This window comes from Oncorhynchus mykiss, chromosome 27 (genome assembly GCF_013265735.2).
Source record: "Oncorhynchus mykiss isolate Arlee chromosome 27, USDA_OmykA_1.1, whole genome shotgun sequence".
NCBI classification, from domain to species: domain Eukaryota; kingdom Metazoa; phylum Chordata; class Actinopteri; order Salmoniformes; family Salmonidae; genus Oncorhynchus; species Oncorhynchus mykiss.
Window position 1 is genome coordinate 4,195,944 of NC_048591.1, and position 20,186 is coordinate 4,216,129.

Below are 20,186 nucleotides of genomic sequence, written 5' to 3' on the forward strand. Positions count from 1 at the left end.
GACCTTAGTGACAGTCCAGTGGGTAGATTTTACAGGTTCAAGTCAAATAAACAAAAGGCTCGCAGGGAGGTAGGTTGGAGGTGGATGGAGAGCATTAAATGCCACCAGTTCGAATGCTAATGCAGCTTTTGCTTTCCAACCTTACCCAACATACTTAACAAATCACATTTCTATTGACATTCTAAACAATTGACTAACTGAACAGCTTTATGTAACTGAAAGAAATAAAAAAAAGTGGTTCACTCCCCCCTGCTAGCGCAGTAGACTACGCACTCCGATAGGGACCAGAAGGTCACAGATTCTAATGTTGCTGATGGCTTAAAAAAACAAACAAAAAAAAAAAAAAACATTGTGATGAACATTGTGTCGTGAGACAGTACCTTTAGAGGGGACCTACTTTTATCTGTTGAGTGTTTATAATCATGACAACTTAGTGTAGCTTACACTTACATCAGTGAATGAAGTAGTCTGTTTGGAATGCAATCTATTTGAAGAAGGTAAAATGGGTATATTCATTGAGTTTTGAGTGTGCTTTCACAGAATAGCATTGGCTAAGGCACAAATAGCCAATTAGATGTGCTCATCTAGCATGCACATGGATTGTGTCCAGGAATACCTGATGGATCTCAGATTCCTTGAGCACATTAGGTTGTTCTGCGTGTTCCTACAGGTAACACAGGGTTTCTGTACATCTTAACTACAGGTAACTGCCAGAATAATGGAAACACTTGCATAAATGAGGGATACAAAGTACACTACATGAACGTCGAACGTCTCATTCCAAAATCATGGGCATTAATATGGAGTTGGTTCTCCCTTTGCTGCTATAACAGCCTCCACTCTTCTGGGAAGGCTTTCCACAAGATGGGTGTTTGATGGGGTTGAAGTCAGGGCTCATTGCAGGCCAGTGAAGTTCTTCCACACCGATCTCATCAAACCGTTTCTGTATGGGCCTCGCTTGGTGCATGGGGACATTGTATATAGACTTGTTTATACTGTATTATTGACTGTATGTTTGTTTTACTCCATGTGTAACTCTGTGTCGTTGTATGTGTCGAACCGCTTTGCTTTATCTTGGCCAGGTCGCAATTGTAAATGAGAACTTGTTCTCAACTTGCCTACCTGGTTAAATAAAGGTGAAATAAATAAATAAAAATTGTCATGCTAAAACAGGAAAGGGCCTTCCCCAAACTGTTGCCACAAAGATGGAAGGACAGAATCATCTAGAATGTCATTGCATTGTAGCGTTAAGATATCCCTTCACTGGAACTAAAGGGCCTAACCTGAACCATGAAAAACAGCCCCAGACCATTATTCTTCCTCCACCAAACTTTACAGTTGGCACTATGCATTCGGGCTGGTAGTGTTCTCCTGGCATCCGCCAAACCCAGATTAGTCTGTCGGACTGCCAGATGGTGAAGCGTGATTCATCACTCCAGAGAACGCGTTTCCACTGCTCCAGAGTCCAATGGCGGCAAACTTTACATCACTCCAGCTGACGCTTGGCAATCTTAGGCTCGTGTGCAGCTGCTCGGCCTTCATTTCATGAAGGTCCCAACGAACAGTTCTTGTGCTGACGTTGCTTCCAGAAGCAGAACTTGGAAGTGAGTGTTGTAACCGAGGACAGGCATTTTTTCTTCTTCTGATGGTCCCATTCTGTGAGCTTGTGTGGCCTACCACTTCACGGTTGAGCCGTTGTTGCTCCGAAATGTTTTCACTTCACAATAAAAACACGTTGTTGACTGGGGCAGCTCTAGCAGGGCAGAAATGTGACTTTTTTTGAAAGGTGGCATCCTATGTGCCACATTGAAAGTCACTTAGCTCTTCAGTAAGGCCTTTCTACTGCCAGTGTTTGTCTATGGAGATTGCATGGATGTGTGCTCGATTTTATACACCGGTCAGCAACGGGTGTGGCCGAAATAGCCGAATCCATTAATTTGAAGGGGTGTCCATATACTTTTGTATATATAGCGTATATTGAAAGCAGGTGCTTCTGCACAGGTGTGGCTCCTGAGTTAATTAGGCAATTAACATCACATCATGCATAAAAATGCTTACTAGGCAATTTATTTTGGCTACCATTGCTATGCCCTCATAGGATGACAATGACCCCATTCACTGTGGTCACTGAATGTTTTGATGATCATATGCCACGGCTGTCTCAGTCATCAGATCTTAACCCAACTGAACACTTATTGGAAATCCTGGAGCGGTGCCTGAGACAGCATTTTCAACTATCAGCAACAAAACACCAAATGATGGAATTCCTTGTGGACACTTGTAGCATCTATGCCAAGGCGCATTGAAGCTGTTCTGGCTCATGGTGGCCCAACGCCCTATTAAGACACTATGTTGGTGTTTCCTTTATTTTGGCAGTTACCTGAAATTGTAACTAGTCTGAATGGGATTACAGGCCTGATTGGATTAACTGTATTCCTGCTCTAGTTTTATGGTAAATCTGTACTGGGGACTAAGGGACAGCTAGGCTAAAAGCCAAGTGATCTCATCATCCTCTTATGTGGAGGTCCTCACAACCGGTAACTTTTCAACTGCACTCAGCAGGCTCACGCTACTGTTCTGGTATATACAGTCGTGGCCAAAAGTTTTGAGAATGAAAAAAAAAATTTTTTTTGCTGCTTCAGTGTCTTTAGATATTTTTGATGTTATATTGATGTTTTGTTCCCCGAGCCACTTAGTTATCACTTTTGCCTTATGGCAAGGTGCTCCATAATGTTGGAAAAGGCATTGTTTGTCACCAAACTGTTCCTGGATGGTTGGGAGAAGTTGCTCCTGGAGGATGTGTTGGTACCATTCTTTATTCATGGCTGTGTTCTTAGGCAAAATTGTGAGTGAGCCCACTCCCTTGGCTGAGAAGCAACCCCACGCATGAATGGTCTCAGGATGCTTTACTGTTGACATGACACAGGACTGATGGTAGCACTCAACTTGTCTTCTTCGGACAAGCTTTTTTCCAGATTCCCCAAACAATCGGAAAGGGGATTCATCAGAGAAAATTACTTTACCCAAGTCCTCAGCAGTCCAATCCCTGTAACTTTTGCAGAATATCAGGTCTGTCCCTGATGTTTTTCCTGGAGAGAAGTGGCTTCTTTGCTGCCCTTCTGGACACCAGGTCATCCTCCAAAAGTCTTCGCCTCACTGTGCGTGCAGATGCACTCACACCTGCCTGCTGCTATTCCTGAGCAAGCTCTGTACTGGTGGTGCCACGATCCCGCAGCCGAATCAACTTTAGAAGACAGTCCTGGGGCTTGCTGGACTTTCTTGGGCGCCCTGAAGCCTTCTTCACAACAATTGAACCGCTCTCCTTGAAGTTCTTGATGATCCGATAAATGGTTGATTTAGGTGCAATCTTACTGGCAGCAATATCCTTGCCTTTAAAGCCCTTTTTGTGCAAAACAATGATGACGGCACGTGTTTCCTTGCAGGTAACCATGGCTGACAGAGGAAGAACAATGATTCCAAGCACCACCCTCCTTTTGAAGCTTCCAGTCTGTTATCCGAACTCAATCAGCATGACAGAGTGATCTCCAGCCTTGTCCTTGTCAACACTCACACCTGTGTTAACGAGAGAATCACTGGCATGATGTCAGCTTGTCCTTTTGTGGCAGGGCTGAAATGCAGTGGAAATGTATTTTTGGGGGATTCAGTTCATTTGCATGGCAAAGAGGGACTTTGCAATTCATCTGATCACTCTTCATAACATTCTGGAGTATATGCAAATTGCCATCATACAAACTGAGGCAGCAGACCTTGTGAAAATTTATATTTGTGTCATTCTCAAAACTTTTGGCCACGACTGTATAGGCTACAGTAGACTTGAGTGGAGCAATAGGAGGGAAATGCAGCAATGTGGGGGGCAGTTTACTAATGGGCGGACATGGCATCTCTGGGTTCACTCAGTTCAGTTGCCGGGGTGCATCATTTGCTAATCCATATCCAGATAACAAATAGCAAGGGCATCAGCCTAGTAAGGGGAGCAATGCTTGAACAAATCGAATAATAACCTCTGAAGCTTGTTTGTGTTGACAACAATCCAGTTAGCAACTGAGACGGACACCGATGGGAACGGGAACTGGTTGGTCTAGTTATAAGTGGAACTCCTGTAGGCAATCCTGATGTAATTCTAGACAAGAGAACCAAGAGGGATATAGACTCCAGTCATGTCGAGAGACCTTTTTGGGAAAAGTGGAACCATTCACTCAGTCCGAGTTTCTATTCACACCCATTCCTGGGCCACCTTGATAAAGCATCTCAGAGGAAGAGTGCTGATCCAGGATCAAGCTTGGCCTTTTAGATCATATGAATATTATATTGACAGGGGGACCTGATCCTAGATCAGCAGCGTTATGAATACAGGCCCTGATTTACTCCACACCTAGCGATGACAAATGTACCGTGCTGGTGAGGGCGGACATTTCACTCCAGAAGTTTAGACCATTAACTCTGGTCCAATCATGTCATTAATGAATTACTCACATCACTAGGACTGAGTCAATGGAGTTAAAAAGAACCCTGAACATATTTATCAACACCATAATGACGCCACATGGCCATCGGTTAAGAGTGTTTTCACAAAACCCATGCCACATTACCGATCAATTTGGATGTTGAACCGAGTTTGGGTAATGAAGTGTTATTAATAACTGACAATGGAGACCTTGGATATTTTAGCTGAAACGATTTCAGGCTCATGTACTGTGTGACTCAACTGTTTATTATAAAAGGGCTACGTGTGATTCACCCATCCAGTTCATTACTTTACGCCTACACAGGTTATACTGGTACAATAGAAGATCCGCTGATGTCCCTATTTGGGCTGTTGTAATGGAATCTGAAATAGTGAGCTGTGTTTTGGGGAATGACAGTGCCTATTATTCAACCATGGCCATAAATATATTCATCGTTGGATCCAACGCAAGATCTGCGTAGTCAGATTATTCGGGGGAAAAAGTAGATGAAGAAATACTCACACGCACGTTGTTCGATAAACCTTTTTTTTAATCTCAACAGCAAGTTAGCTTATGTGTGGTCAACATCAATGAAGGTAAATATAAAATTGGATTTTCTAAAGACAGGCGTTTGTCAGCAGGAAGTGAAATTATGATACTGAAACACATCCACTCCTAATCTTAATTGTTTTCTTTACATCTTCAACTATTACTTAGAAATATTGCTATAATACTTTTTTTAAAATGGCATATACTGATGGACCAAAAAAAAGCACTGTCAAGAAGCTAAAACCAAGAAGCTCCTAACTCCACATGGTGTGGTTGGACAGGGAAACGTCTGAGGGGACTTTGGTTTCGTACCTTTGTAAAAACCTGGGTCTACTTATTTCCGGAAAGGATACCCCAAAATAAAAACATAACGGGAATTAAAACTAGAAATAAAACGCTAAAATACTCTAATCTTCAACAAAACAAGTAAAAAAAGGCACACTGAACACTATTCACACTCAACACAATATTTGTTGCATCTTGAGAGCACTCAAGTCTCTAAACCCCCCCCCCTTTTTTTTTTTTTTTACAAAGCACAATGAACAACCAATAGTGTTATTCTCTGCTCTTTCTTTGATAGAACCAAATGTTTTGTGTCCATTTATTGGGATAACAGAGAGTAAATGGTTCCCTCGCTTTTGTTTTAGTCTCCCGGGGAAGCAGCAGACTAGGCTAAACACCATTCTGACTACCACCACCACCTCGCTCTCGCTATATTTCCTTTTTTTTACCTTGTAAAAGTGCTCCAGTAATTCAGCTTCCACAGACAATCCTGTAGTCTAGTCTATGGCAGTGTCCCAAATGGCACCCGTATACCTATATAGTGCACTACTTTGACCAGAGCCCATAAAAGCAGTGTAACTATGTAGGGAATAGGCTGCCATTTTGAGAAGCAGACTTTGCCTCGGACCTCGACCACTTGTTTTTCATCCTATTTCATGAAAAGTAGAGTTCTATTTCCTCATCAGAGATCTGTATGCTTCAAGTAGATTCAAAAGTGAAGTGTTCATTCTAAGCTTGCTGTGAGAGAGCCACTGTGAAACTTCACACAATTAATCCAGTGTTGTGTGACTAACGTTCCGTTCTTACATTTGTCTTTTCCTTCATCTCATTATACATATTTTTTCTACAGCAACCTTTAGGTTAGAGAAACACATTCCTTCAGAAACCCAGTAGGTATTTAGGTATATTACACCACAGAATCATGAACACGGTTAGGCCCACATCAGCTGCACATCCCAGAAGGTATAAGGACACGATCTGGAGATAAAACCCTCACCTAACACTAGTGCAGCAAACTGATTTGATGGGACTTAACTTATTCCTTTTAGCGCCTAGTGAAGGGCTTCCCAAACGGATTTGTGTGGTTTGTTGGAAATAATTACCCCATTTATAAGGAACATGAACATAAATCGTGTTTCTCTTCATTAAATATAGATTGGAGTTCTGTTTCTGTATTTTTTTCTTCCCTTTTATCTGCTTCGATGGGATTGGTGGGGGGATTATCTCACGATTACGTCATCGCTGTCTACGCGCTGATGAGCTGTCACTGTGGATATGTTGGCTGTGAGTCATCATACTGGAATTCTCCCGAGAAACGTCACATTAAAGTACGACTTTCTGGTGAGGAAGTCGCCCGTGCGGCTCCCTAGTCCCAGATGGATATATTGCTTCAATATTGACGAACACTGCACTTATCACGCGCGCATTAATTCATCACTTTGTCTCTTGTTCGTTCCTTGTTTTACTATGTCAAACACGCAATGTGTCTTTGAGAGTTCTTGTCCTATTTCAATACTAAATAGCATGGTTGTCGTTTGGATTGTGCTTTCGGTAAGCCAAGTTCCGTTGTGCAGGTCTTCCAAACGACCAAACTGTGCTAAGTCTTTTTTTACCGTCCAGCTCTTCTCGACGAGGCTGCTGTCAGCTTTGAGGCAATTTGTGTTCCTGTGGAGCGATATCACTTCACACGTGACACCTCCCATCATGGCAACATCCATCCACATATACCCACCCAGCCAGCCATGCTGGCACGCCCTTATCGCCCAGGCAGTCACCAGGCCTGGGTCCTAGCATAGGGCTGATGGGAACAGAGGAGTGGGAAGAAGGGAGATGGGGATGATTTTGGTAGAAAGGTTCTGAGGTTGGTTCACCACAACAACAAAAATAGTATTCATTGATACAAAAAAAAAAAAAAAAACACTTTCCCATGGACCTTGACCCCCATCTCCACTCCATCATATCTACGACATAATGCTGTGTAGGTTTTCAACTGTCGGTAATACCGCTTTCTCCCCACAGTTCCACCGGCTTCAGTTCACCAGTACGAAGCCGTGCTGCGAGTCTACAGTCTCCATCATCTCGCTGTCCAGAAAGGAGTCCTGGAGTTCGGCGGGGAGTGCTAGCCCCTCGTACCCGGCCACAGGTGCCTCTCCTGGGCCAGGCGGGTGTGGCTGCCCGGGCTCCAGGGGGAACTCGTATTGTTCTGGATAAAGTGCCTCTTGAGGGGAGTGAAACTGTCCCTGCTGGTCACACAGCTGGTAGCTGTAGCCCAGGGCCTCGGGGGGGTGATTCTGCAGCTGGCCGGCCAGGCCGGGGGGCATGAGTACTGGGCTGAGGTGGGAGTAGTGGTGGGCCAGGTAGGTGTCGTAGACCAGGTTGTCGCTGGGCTCCATGAGGGGGCTGAGGGCCTGGGTGTAGGGAGGGGAGGACTGGGAGCTGCCCTGCTGCTTGTGGGCCCCAGCCATTGCCCCCTGCTGCTGTGGAGGGGCCCCTGGGTCCCCTGGATAGGAACCCTCTACTATCTGCATCTGGTTGAAGTAGGTTTGGAGGTGAGTCTGCTTCTGGAGGTACATCCTCTTCTGGTGCAACCTGAAGATAACGCGATATAGGTTATAGAGACAACCAGGAAAACAAGAAGTCGGTGGGATCTGTTTGATAAGTGTGAATAGCTAATAATGTACCTATGCTCCTGCAGCTGTTGCTCTAGACTCCGAGGATTCTCCTTACAGAAGAGCTGGCAGCTAGCAGGACTCACATTAGCCATGACACTAGCTTTCTGTAACGGAGAGAGAGGGACATATGAGGGATTCAATAACTATATCTTACCAGTCTCAAAATGTGCCATCCATAATTATTGATAGGTATAAAATGACGGTGAAATTGAGAAAATCTTACAGTGATGCAGACAAACTAACATTTTATTAGTCATTGTTTAATTGTAATTGATTACTCCTTTAATAAATATTTGAGATACATACAGTATAAGACAGATTGAATGGTGTAGTACCTGTAGTCTGTGCGTGAGATATTGCGTCTCGAGACTTTGTCTTCGGGACAGTAGAGGTTGGGCGCCACCCTGGTATAAAGCCAAGTTATCCTCGTGCTTGGATGCCTCTCCCTAAAACGCATAATACACACAGAAGAGTTCAGAGGAGGTTACACTCACAATCTCACTGGGTTACAGACGAAAAGCAGATAACATTTTTGGCGACCAAATTTACCCGGAGGGGAAAAAAAACAATCCCGTTGCAAAAGATTGCTTTTTATTCAGTCAATGGAAATACATTTGACCGTCATGCTTATCGGTCTTTAGGGTAATTTGCTAAATTTAGGGGAATTCATTTGGGAGTGTGCATTTTCGTTAGTCACAATTTATCACACGAGCACAGCATACACAGCCTATTTTGAGCGGAATATCACTTGTCAGACAGCACTAGACCTGCTGCTGCGGTTCCTCAAGCACGTTGCTGCTGGAGTGAAACATGCATTTATAAGCCCAGTCATTGCACAATAATTCTATATGCAATCGCATGTTAAAAACAGTTTTGATCGCCATGATTAAAAAAAAGACCTATTTTTATTTCTCAACTGGTAATTGAAGCACGCCTTCCAATTCGCCATTCAAGAGCATAGCCTGCCTACCGTTGCCTATCAGCACATCACCCACCACTTTGCAATGTGAGCTGGAGGCAGTATGCATTTTGAAAACATATACTTCATTGTTTGAAACCTGAATGTTTTACGTCATATTACGAGGCATGTCTTACTTTGCTTCAAAGTAGCCTGGGCAAAATCTGTCAATTGAAACCAGCATTTCTCACCTGTTCTACTGGCTTTCATATACATTTTCTTTCATTGTCCAGAGGCCTCCTTGTCATATTAGCAATACATCCTAGTTGCGGCATCTTTAGATTCCCCCTCATTCTAAGTTTCTAACTGAGATTTTCATCACCGTCACATATGCGCTGTTTAGAATGGTGTTTTATCACCGGAGTTGCATGTTCTGTCAAGATGAATTATCATAAGATAAACGTGATCTCTGTCATTTTGAGCACCGTTGGTGGACTCCCGAACGGGTTTACGCACCCAATGCATATGGGTCCGGTACATTTTCTCAAATGGAAAGGAAATCCAAATCTTCCCGGTCACGTTGTCCCAACGGAAACCCTGACGTGGAGGCGCGCACCTTGAAAACACACACTCACACAGCTCCACTGAGTAATGAAGTCATTACCACTCTTGTATACAGGGCCAGTGTGTTGCTGTTGTTGTTTTATTAATGTTGTTGCTGACTGTGTATAGTGATTGTGTGGGAAACAACTATAGGGACCTTGTTGACAGACAGGCATGCTGCCAATAAGCCCTTTCGACCACTAGGGCTTTGTCCCAAATGGCACCTATTCCCAATCCCTATTAGTGCACTATTTTCGCCCAGAGCCCTGGTCAAAAGTAGAGCACCAAAAGGCTAGGGTGCCATTTGAGTCACAGACTAAGCCTCTGTGTATATACCACAACCAACCAACCACACACACAGGCCTTGTGTTGACACGCAGCAACCACAGGACGCACTGTTCTAGGGCAAGGGAGATGGATGTACCGATTCACAGATGGATCGTGCCCTCTCTCTGTCCGTCTTAGCGGCCATTCAATTGACTCCTTGTTGTTGCCCATTTACAAGCGGCAGCCGGTACATTCTACTTCCCAGATTTGGCGATTCAGTTTCAGTCAGTCACACAGTTACTTCTAAGATAACTCGATTGCCTTTCTCTCTCACAAGCACAACACTTTCCCTCTAACCTCACTCTCCCTCTTTCTCTCGCTCCCTCTTTTTCTGTCCCTGAGCGAGTGAAGGCCCAGTGGGCACCAGTCATTGCTATGGGCAGCAGTATTACCTCAACAATGGCTGTATTCACTCTGTGCAGCTCCAGGGGCTGACTGACAGTCAACAAGGAGACAATTGGCCTCTTCGTCCGGACGGATCATTATATAACCAGCCTGGTCTGTGATTCACCGGCTGGCTGGCTAACTAATCACTGGTGAGGTCAGGAGTGGTGCTGCTGGGTGGGATCTCACTCTCGGTCACTGTGGAGCCAGTACTGACCTGCAGCTTGGGGTCCAGCAGGTTCTGCAGGTTTGCATGGGGCCCCAGGGTCCTCATGGAGGATGGGTCCTCCCCAGAGCCCATCTGCTCATACATCTGTTTGTTCAGCTCTAGGATGCCTTTGGTCCGCGCCAGGTTCTGGAGATGCTGCCGGAACGCAACCAGACCTGACAACATAGAGTTGGGATTATAGCATCCAAACTAATTGTTATAACCCGGTTCCCTTGCATCTCCGACTGAAATGACATGGCCATCACTTCTAGCCCTACCTTCACCGCCTGCAGGGAGAGAGTATGTACGTCATGAGTGTGTGTGTGTGGGTGGGTGGGTGGTAACAGTGTGTGTGTAATGGTGATTGTAATAAAAATCCATCTCCGGCTCCTAAAAGGCTGGCTGACTGTTCATGATGGCGTGAACCATGGGACCTGACTCATCCTAATAATACGGCTATATAAAGATTTGAGAAGCTTCTCCACATCTCCTCCTTGCAGCGGCACGCAGAACCCAGCCGCTTCAAACAGCCATTACAAAGAAGTGGGGCTCCGGTGACTCTTAGCTCCTGCTGTGTGTGTGCGCAGACTGAAGAGGCAGCTGGGGGGAGGGGAAACACACACACACACACACACACACACACACACACACACACACCTCCTGTATATACATTTTAAGCGCCATTAGTTAAGTTACTTTACAAAGTGCTTTTTCTGCTGCTACGGGATTAAACATTCAAAACAGAGCTATGTGGGCCAAACCTTCAAAGCGCAGTCTGATTCACAAAATGAATCATCAGAGAGAGAAAGAGAGAAAAGCGAAAGACAGAGTGGGTGGGTGAAAGAGAAGAAAATAAAGAGAATGAGAGCCAATTTCAGCTTGAAAATGTGTGCGTGCAGGGGTGTGAATGAGCTGCGGTTCACAGGGGTGTCGTGTCGTCTGTGCAATGATTAGAGACCGAGACCTTGATGATGGCGTCTCTCAGGGGCCTCATGTTCAGGGGTTGAGGGAGGACAAGATGCTCAGATGGAGACCTGAAGTCAATTGTATTTTTCATTTAGCAAATGACACCCTATTCCCTGGTGTATATAGTGCTCTACTTTGGAGCAAAGTCACACCGGGTGTCTTATGAGACGGAGGCTGACGACAGAGAGAAAGATGGAGAAATGTAGAGGGAAAGACGGAGTGAAAGAAACAGGAAGACGGAGAAGGAGATGAGTAAAGATCGAGAGACAACCAGTGGATCTCACCTTGTGTGAGGGAGGTGTCGGAAGCGCGGCGGCCCTCCCTGAAGCTGATGGGCGAGCGATTGTGGGCCTCCCTCCTTTTGGAGCTCAGGCCCTGCATGGTGGGGTTGGGGGGCCGCTGGCTCATGAAGGGGCCCTGGGTCATGTGGGGCCCCGAACTGTGGGTGTTGGCCAGGACCACCTCGCTGAGAGAGGGAGCGTCCTCCAGCAGACTCAGGTCACTGTGCAAGGAGCCCATGTCGTAGCCCATGTCGGAGTCCACGCTGCCCAGGGACGGGTTGTGGCCCGTGGTGAACAGTTTACCTGTTGGTTCACAGCAATACAGGGTTCAGGGTTCATTGACAGTACTACTGGTGTATTGGATATTGCTCTATTTAGGGCCACAGGTGTTTCCAGGTAGGCCTGGCACAATTATCATATAAACGTGTAACCGACACTATGGACAATAACCGTGAACAAAAAAGAAACGTTGTTGTCAATCGTTTTTCATACAGTCATGTTATGATAAGAGGGGATTCAACTTTTACATTCAAGTAGATATAGTTTACCCAATAGGAATTTAATTTAATATATATATATTTTTTTACATAAAGTGGGTAAAGTTAGCAATCATTTTACGAGCAGAACGACATGGTTGGGTGGAGACCCTTCATTTCGAAAAGCTCAAAGCTGTCAAAATCTATAGGTAGAGACAAGGGTGTCACTGAAGCTGTCTTGTATTCATTAGGTATGTGATAGCTACATTTTCAAATAATGTATTAAGATGCATTACAAGCTAAAAAAATAAATAATAATAATTCTGAATATAACAGTGACCATTTGCATGACAATTAATCGTTACCCCAAATTCCATAATCGCCACAGCCCGTTTCCCGGGTGAGGTCGCTGGAAAGATTCCTGAGAGGTATGCTACAAAGCAAGACCAATGACTTAGCCAGTTAACTTCCCAGAATATTCTGAAATAACAATTAATTTTTTTAAAAGATAAGCATGAAATGGGCATGGTCTAATTGCCTCAATAACCAAAACACACTAAGTTTAGCTTTCTTAAATTAACCAGAAAATCAAGTTATTTCAGTTATTAACCTGTTGATCCTGCTTTGTAGTGTACCCCTCTAGCATCAGCTAGATACAATAAATAAATAAAACCAGTCCATCCACTCATTCATCCATTCATCCACCTATGAATAAATGTGGTGCCTTTAAAATAACAATTTCCACAGGAAGCGCACATTTTCACCATTCACATACGCAATACTTGCTGGCTTAGCAGATCAACAACCCATCGTATGAACACAGGCCTATGTCCCCTATCTAGCCAATGACCTATATGATTATCTAATGTCCCAAAGCCTTGGTTCAGTTCTGACCTTGGTTGATGACGGGGCCCAGCTGGTTAGTGACCTCGGACAGGGTGTGTCGGCGCTGGCCGAAGCGGGCCGTCTGGAAGGCGGAGAAGAGGTGGGCGGGGTCGTCCTCGGCGTCGGGCTCCTCCGTCTCTATGCCCTCGTCGATGGACGTCTCCATCATGTTACTGGGTGACGACGCGCTGGACTTGCGCAGCACTGTGGGGGGCAGGGGGTCCAGCATGCAGCCATTCACCTAAAGGCAAAGACCGGGAGAGGCACGGTGAGTTGTTTGCTGGAGCAATCCATTTATGAAATGTATTTCACAGGGACGGTGGACATTAATTCCCTTTCCACATCAATACTCAAGTGCCAGTTGTTTGCAAAAGAGCTAATTTTCATCCCATAGTCCTTGGGAACTCGCTATAGAGTTCAAACTGGGTTACCAACACAGACTCTCAGGGCATTCTCTCTGGGGAGCTAACGTGAGTTTCCAGCACCCAGGCAAGGTTACTCATCATGAGAGAGGGTCTCACCTAAACACTTCCATTATTACACTTTGCTCTCCCCATTTATCTTCATGCCTACGGGGCAGCATGAGACTCTATGACGTGAATGGGACCTCCTCGGTCGCGCTCTCACACACACACACACACACACACACACACACACACACACACACACACACACACACACACACACACACACACACACACACACACACACACACACACACACACACACACACACACACACACACACACACACGAGGTAAATGGCTCCTCTATTGGTTAATTCATGACCAGGCAGCTTTCCCCTAATGTACACATCCAGAGGGCCCTCTCCACTTGTGTTTTCTGGAGTGGACAGCTCTGCACCTACAATCCTGCAAGGCTTGGGGACTGGATGAGTAAACCAAATGTGTCTGCCATTTCTTTTTACCCCCCCGCCCGTTGCTCAGACACTGTAAGAGGGGAGAGGGGAGGAAGTCTGGTATGCATGTACAGGAAGTGTGCTTTGGCCGAAAGTGCAGCGAGAGACTCTTCCACAGAGACAGACGCAATCAGGCTCGCTCGTCACACACGCCTCTCGCTCAGTGTCTCTCTCGCACACAAATGTCTCCCTCTGACACAAATCTCTCACGCACTCGCACGCACACACTCTTGTCTGCCTCTCTGACACACCCCCTCGCTGACACGGATCATCTGGATGAGTTGCCAGGGTAACCAGAACCCCGGGCTCCTCCAGTCAGAGCCGCTTCGTACAATTCCTGAACCCAGTCCCCTGAAGCGTGCTAGGCCAGGAATGCTGCCTGTTACTCAACACACTGGGGACGGAGAGGGGCTGGCTGCACGAACCCAGGCCACACCAGCCTATTACTGCACTAGTGCCTAATGTGCATCCAAAAGGGGCGGCAGGCAGCCTAGTGGTTAGAGCGTTGGATCTGTCGTTCTGCCCCCTGAACAAGGCAATTAACCCACTGTTCCTAGGCCGTCATTGAAAATAACAATTTGTTCTTAACTGACTTGCCTAGTTAAATAAAGGTGGGGAAAAAAGGCACACTATACCCTTATTAGTGCACTAGTTTGACCAAAAGTAGTGCACTAAAATAGGTAACAGGGTGCCATTTGGGACTCATTCCTAGTCCCTACAGTGCTTAGAGCCAGCAGGGGCTCATAAAGAGTGAGGGAGGGCAGAGGGAACGGCCTCAACAAGCAGCATCCTGGTCATGTGTTCTGCTGGTGCTCCTGCTGCTGGTGCTCCTGCTGGTGCTCCTGCTGCTGGTGCTCCTGCTGCAGAGATCAGGCTAGTTCCTTGTTTTTGAGGGGCCACGCCGTGTTCCCTCACCAAGATAACACTTGAGCGTTATTTTGATTTAATCTCTTGCAAGCCTGCTGGTTACACAGCATTTTTTTAATGAGGGTTAATATATATTTTTTTAAGTATAGTTCGTAAGTTAAGAAAAAAATTGGTTGTAAAAGTGATAAATAATGGTCAGAATAAAACTGGTATAGGGTCTGTGCGTATAAGGGAGCTGTTCAACACACAGCAGAAAGCAGGGGAATGGTAGATTGCTCAACGTAGAGTGCTGACGTCAGGAGCGAAGTCGAATGCTAAAGCCTGGCCAGGCTGGAAGAAAAGGTCACAGTCTGGCACAGATAAAGACAGACACTTAGCAGAGGAGGAGGAGTAGGGGAGAAAGGGAGAGAGTCTGGATCCAGACGTGCAGGGACAAGAGTACAGCAGATGTCACATGGTCCAACACTAAGTGTGTGTGTGCTTCTAGTGTGTGTGTGAGAGAGGGAGAGAGGTCTCTGATTGTGCCCGAGCTGTAAAGAACTGGCAGCTGTCACATCAGATGTGTGGCCCCACCCAGTGACAGACAGACAGAGACAGACAGAGGGGACTGAGTGTAGTGGCTTACGTAAACTAGCGAGGGGCAGCTGGCCGTGCGGTTACTGTTAGACCCAGCCAGCCAGTGCCTAAGCCTTATTGGCTCTGGGGACCTATCCACAGGGCAAGACCCATCCCTCCATTCCCCCTCTGATAACCAGGCTGTGGCTAGGGCAGGGTGCACAGACAGAGTGCATCTCAAATAGCACCCTGTTCCCTATATAGTGCACTACTTTTGACCATGACCCATAGGAAATCTATGGGACCTGATCAAATGTAGTGCACTATATAGGGAATAGAGTGCCATTTGGGATGCAGAAGAGAGAATGGGGGCCAGCCAAGTAGCATTAGCAGCAGGTCCAGGTCAGGAGGGGTCAGAATAGGACAGGGGATTTGAACGAGGTTAACACACAGACACACCGTCACGGTCCCAGCTTATGTACTCTCCCTGTGGAGCCCCGACCTCAGTGAAATGTGAGTCAGAGCTCTTTCATAACATAACTGTGACGCAGTTACCACCATCCATCACTCAAGCAGCATCCCATATGGTACCATATTCCCTTTATAGTGCACCACTTCTGACCAGGGCCCAGGTCAAAAGTAGTGCACTACTAAATAGGGAGTCGGGTGCCATTTAGGGTGCAAACTCGGGTGGAACTAACTAGAAGTTCCCACACAAGGTATAAAAGGGGGTAAGAGGGGACTAGGGCTGGACTGTGTCAGTCCTCAGCTGATTTTGTGTTGTTGTTCTATTGAGTGCCAAACTGGCAACGCTCTGTTCTCTCGCTGCCTGGCTGTGGGGCGTTGGGGACAGCCTTGAACAAAGAGCCCCCTGGGGAGGAAAGGAGGGAGAAAGGAGAAGGCAGCATGAGTGGGCTAAACTAAATTAAATACAGACAAGAGTCCCCTCTTGGATAACTCAACTGCAGTGGCCAGTCGGGGTGGCCTGGGGAGATCGGTCCTCTGTAGCGTCACCACTGTCCAGTTGCAATAAGTGCACCACGGGGTCGTGCTCAGTAGGAGAAAACCTTTTGAAACGTTTTCAAACAGGGGAGGTTCTCCCTGAGTTTGTTCAATATGAACATCAATTTGTGTCATTTGTTTTGCTTAATTTCACTAACTCAACAGTGTTATCCAGCTGGAAAACTGGATAACACTCCACATAGTGGGTGTCCACAGGCCAGGGTGTCCACAGGCCAGGGTGTCCACAGGCCAGGGTGTCCACAGGCCAGGGTGCCCACAGGCCAGGGTGCCCACAGGCCAGGGTGCCCACAGGCCAGGGTGGTTCAGAATAGCTCGTAACCTTAGATTACATGTTGTTTGGCGTCGTGACTTACTTTAGGAGTGGCCACGTCCTCGACCATGAAGCTGTGCTCAGGCAGAAGAGGCGACTGCGGGAAGTTAAAGGCATCGGCCGAGGCTTGGGGCAGGGCAGGGGAGCGTAGGAGACCCCGCACCCCCTGGGACAAGAGACCCACCTGGGGGGAGCCACCGCTCGGCTCGCTCGGCTGTAGGGGACATAGATGGAGGGGTACAGAGAGAGCGAGAGAGAATGAGGGAGGAAGATCAGGAGAAAGAGATGAGGATAAAAATTGGAGAGAATCAAATAAAGAGGAAGAGGGTGAAAAGATTGGATAGAGAGCGAATCAAAGAAAGAGGGTGAAAGGAATGGATAGAGAGCGAATCAAAGAAAGAGGGTGAAAGGAATGGATATAGAGTGAATCAAAGACAGAGAGGAAGAGGGTGAAAGGAATGGATATAGAGTTAATCAAAGACAGAGAGGAAGAGGGTGAAAGGAATGGATAGAGAGTGAATCAAAGACAGAGGGTGAAAGGAATGGATAGAGAGCGAATCAAAGACAGAGAGGAAGAGGGTGAAAGGTAACAGAAAGAGAAAAAAAGGAAGTTGAATGGATAGAGGGGGGAAAAAAAGATGGCAGCGAAAGGAAGAGAAAAGACACTTCATTAATGAATGAATGAATACATCTTCTTTGAAAAGCCAGGTGTGTGAATGGAAATGTCTTTGATCATTAGGACCACAGACAACCATACTAATGCACCACACAGACAGATCTGCTTTGTGGCGCTGAAAACCGGCGACGAAGATAGCGGGGGTTACCTTGACGACAGTCTGCTCGGCGATGGTGCTGGGCCGGCGCTGGTGTACGTCAAGCCGCTGCTCCACAGGAAAGCTGCAGCGGTGGGACTTGAGACGCTCCACCAGCAGGTAGTAGATAGCAGCAAAGTGGTTGTAACTCTTGTTCTGGAGCGACTGGACACAGGGAGGGACAAACCATGTTAAAGCTGCAATATGTAACTGTTTTGGGAGACCCGACCGACCAAATTTACCTAGAAATCTGAGTTATAGATCTGTCACTCATTGAAGCGGTAGATTTGTTCTATGCATCCCGTACTTAAGTTTAGTTTTACATCTTTTACTTTTTTTGGTAAAAAATATATTTCACAGCGGTTTAGATCAGTGGTTCCCAACCAGAAGTACTTGGCCTATCCACAGGGGGTACTTGAGAAGACTCAGGAGATCATAGGCCTGCTGGTAAAATGCACAAGCGGGGAGTACTTCAGGGGTACACTGGACAGAGCCAAATTCAGTTGGTGGTACCACTGGTTTAGATGGTACATTGGAGTCTCTACACGACACTTGCTTGCTTGTTTTTGTCACAAACTGAAACAAGGCGAACTATTAGAATTTTTGCATAGTGCCTCTTTAAAGGGATAGTTCAGTATTTTATAACTTGATGTTAGATTGTTCCTCACCCTGAATGTAATATATGGTCTGGTTTTCTTGAAACAGCCACTACACGTAGGGCAGCAGGTAGCCTAGCCGTTCGGGTCAGTAAGCGAAAGGTCGCTAGTTCGAATCCCACTATCCTGGCATTGCAAGAGCCATGTTTTACCAGCTGAGCTAGATGACCACAGCTGTGCCAACATCAATACTCATAATAGGGTGTGATTAAGAGATACAGCCAATATCCACTCTGGCACACTACTTTGAATCCATGCACAACACCAGTATTTCTACTTGCACATCATCATCTGCTCATCTATCACTCCAGTGTTAATTTGCTAAATTGTAATTACTTCACTACTATGGCCTATTTATTGCCTTACCTCCTCACGCCATTTGCACATACTGTATATAGACTTTTCCTTTTCTCTATTGTGTTATTGACTGTACACTTGTTTCTTCCATGTGTAACTGTGTTGTTGTTAGTGTCGCACTGCTTTGCATTATCTTGGCCAGGTCGCACTTGTAAACGAGAACTTGTTCTCAACTAGCTTACCAGGTTAAATCAAATCTAAAATAAATAAAATAACACATTGCTTCATTCTCTTTAGTTTGCTAGTGTAGGGGCCGGTTCCAGACATAAGCGACTAAAAAAGGAACTTAGCCTGGGTCTCAAAACAGTGTTGTTTTGCCGCGAGGTGGGTGCCGTGCAACCAAATCTTGCTTAGGGCAACCAAATCTTGCTTAGGGCCACCAAAAGGCTAAAGCCGGCTCTGCTAGCGTAGATATTGCCTGCGTTCTAAAATGGCACCCCTATTCCCTTTACAGTGCACTGCTTTTGACCAGAGGCGTCATCTCTCTCGGTCATCTTTCACCTCGATTGTCTTGTGTTGGTCGATGCCCAGGCTGTGCATGAGCCGCAGAACCTGCTCGCTGTACTCGCCCACGCCCAGGTCGCTCTCCTGCTGGTACAGCATGGGCCTCTGCACCGGCACGTCCAGTGCCATCCACTTGTGCTCCTTGATCTGGGCTACCGACAGACGCTTGGACGGGTCCAGCACCAGCATCCTCCGGATCAGGTGCTCGCAGTCTGGGAGAGGGAGGACGAGAGGGAGAAGGGGAGAGAAAATATAATAAAAGACGGAGACAGAGAGAAAGGGGAAGAAAATGTATGTACAATCCCTGGTACTCAGAACCATTACAGAGAGCCCTCACTTGAGACATTGTCTGATGACAGAGAGGAGAGTGTTCTCTTGTCACGTCTGACTTTACACATTTTCCCCTGACACATCAGACCATACACAACAACACGCAGCCCGGGACAGTGATACTGAGTGTACCATGTACCGAGAGTACAGAGGGAAGAAAACCCCCATTTGAGTGAAGAGAGAGCTCCAGCTGAAACGCTACGTTGGGGGAAACAAAGCGGTTCTATTGAAGCAGGGCAGGCCACAGGGAAGGAGTGAAGGAGCGCCTCCACTACTCACGCTAAGAAAAACAAATGATCTCAGGCAGGAATGCACAGTGGGCTCGTCCCCTCTTCTTTCTCTAGCCCCCCCGTTGTCCTCTTTCTATCCCCCTCTCATTCGTACTCTCTGATTTCTTAACTCCATCCCTCTCCATCTCTCCTTCTCCCTCGTCTCTCATAGAGGAGGATGGAGAGGACTCTTAACCTTCAGTTAGCGGCTAAATGAGCTTGACGTCACTAACCGCAGGGTCTTAATAGGATTACCGCCCACTGGGCTGAGGCTGTGCGTGTGTTTGCATCTGTGTGTTTCTGTGCGCGTGCGCGCCAGTCTGCGTCTCTCCTCTTCTCACCTCTTCAGCCCGAGCAACCTACTCATCCTCATCCTTCGATCTACGGTCTTATTCATGATGACTGCTCTGCTGCCAAATGAGCACTTCTCTGGGAGAGAAAGCCAGCAAGAGAGAGGTATGAGAGAGAGGGATGAGCGAGAGAAAGAGAAACTATGTAATCCACATTGACCCTCTTCTTTTCTCTTTTGTACATTATGACACTACCATGGAAATATTCAGGGCTGGGACAGTTAGCACTTCCTTTCTC

The 20,186-nt window shown here is 46.4% G+C and overlaps 1 protein-coding gene across 1 annotated transcript in view; it reads right to left on the bottom strand.

Annotated features, from left to right (window-relative positions):
* Positions 1-4,998: 4,998 nt before the first annotated feature.
* Positions 4,999-20,186, bottom strand: part of sik2b (salt-inducible kinase 2b) — a 68,038-nt gene continuing 52,850 nt past the window's right edge. Inside the window, exons 7-15 of the mRNA XM_036964956.1 lie at positions 18,997-19,211; positions 17,495-17,647; positions 16,714-16,884; positions 13,007-13,238; positions 11,640-11,939; positions 10,399-10,565; positions 8,305-8,415; positions 7,979-8,073; positions 4,999-7,886 (exon numbers count right to left, since the gene is read on the bottom strand). Coding sequence (XP_036820851.1) covers positions 7,328-7,886; positions 7,979-8,073; positions 8,305-8,415; positions 10,399-10,565; positions 11,640-11,939; positions 13,007-13,238; positions 16,714-16,884; positions 17,495-17,647; positions 18,997-19,211 — 2,003 coding nt within the window. The 3' untranslated portion in view covers positions 4,999-7,327. The remainder of the gene's footprint in view (positions 7,887-7,978; positions 8,074-8,304; positions 8,416-10,398; positions 10,566-11,639; positions 11,940-13,006; positions 13,239-16,713; positions 16,885-17,494; positions 17,648-18,996; positions 19,212-20,186) is intronic.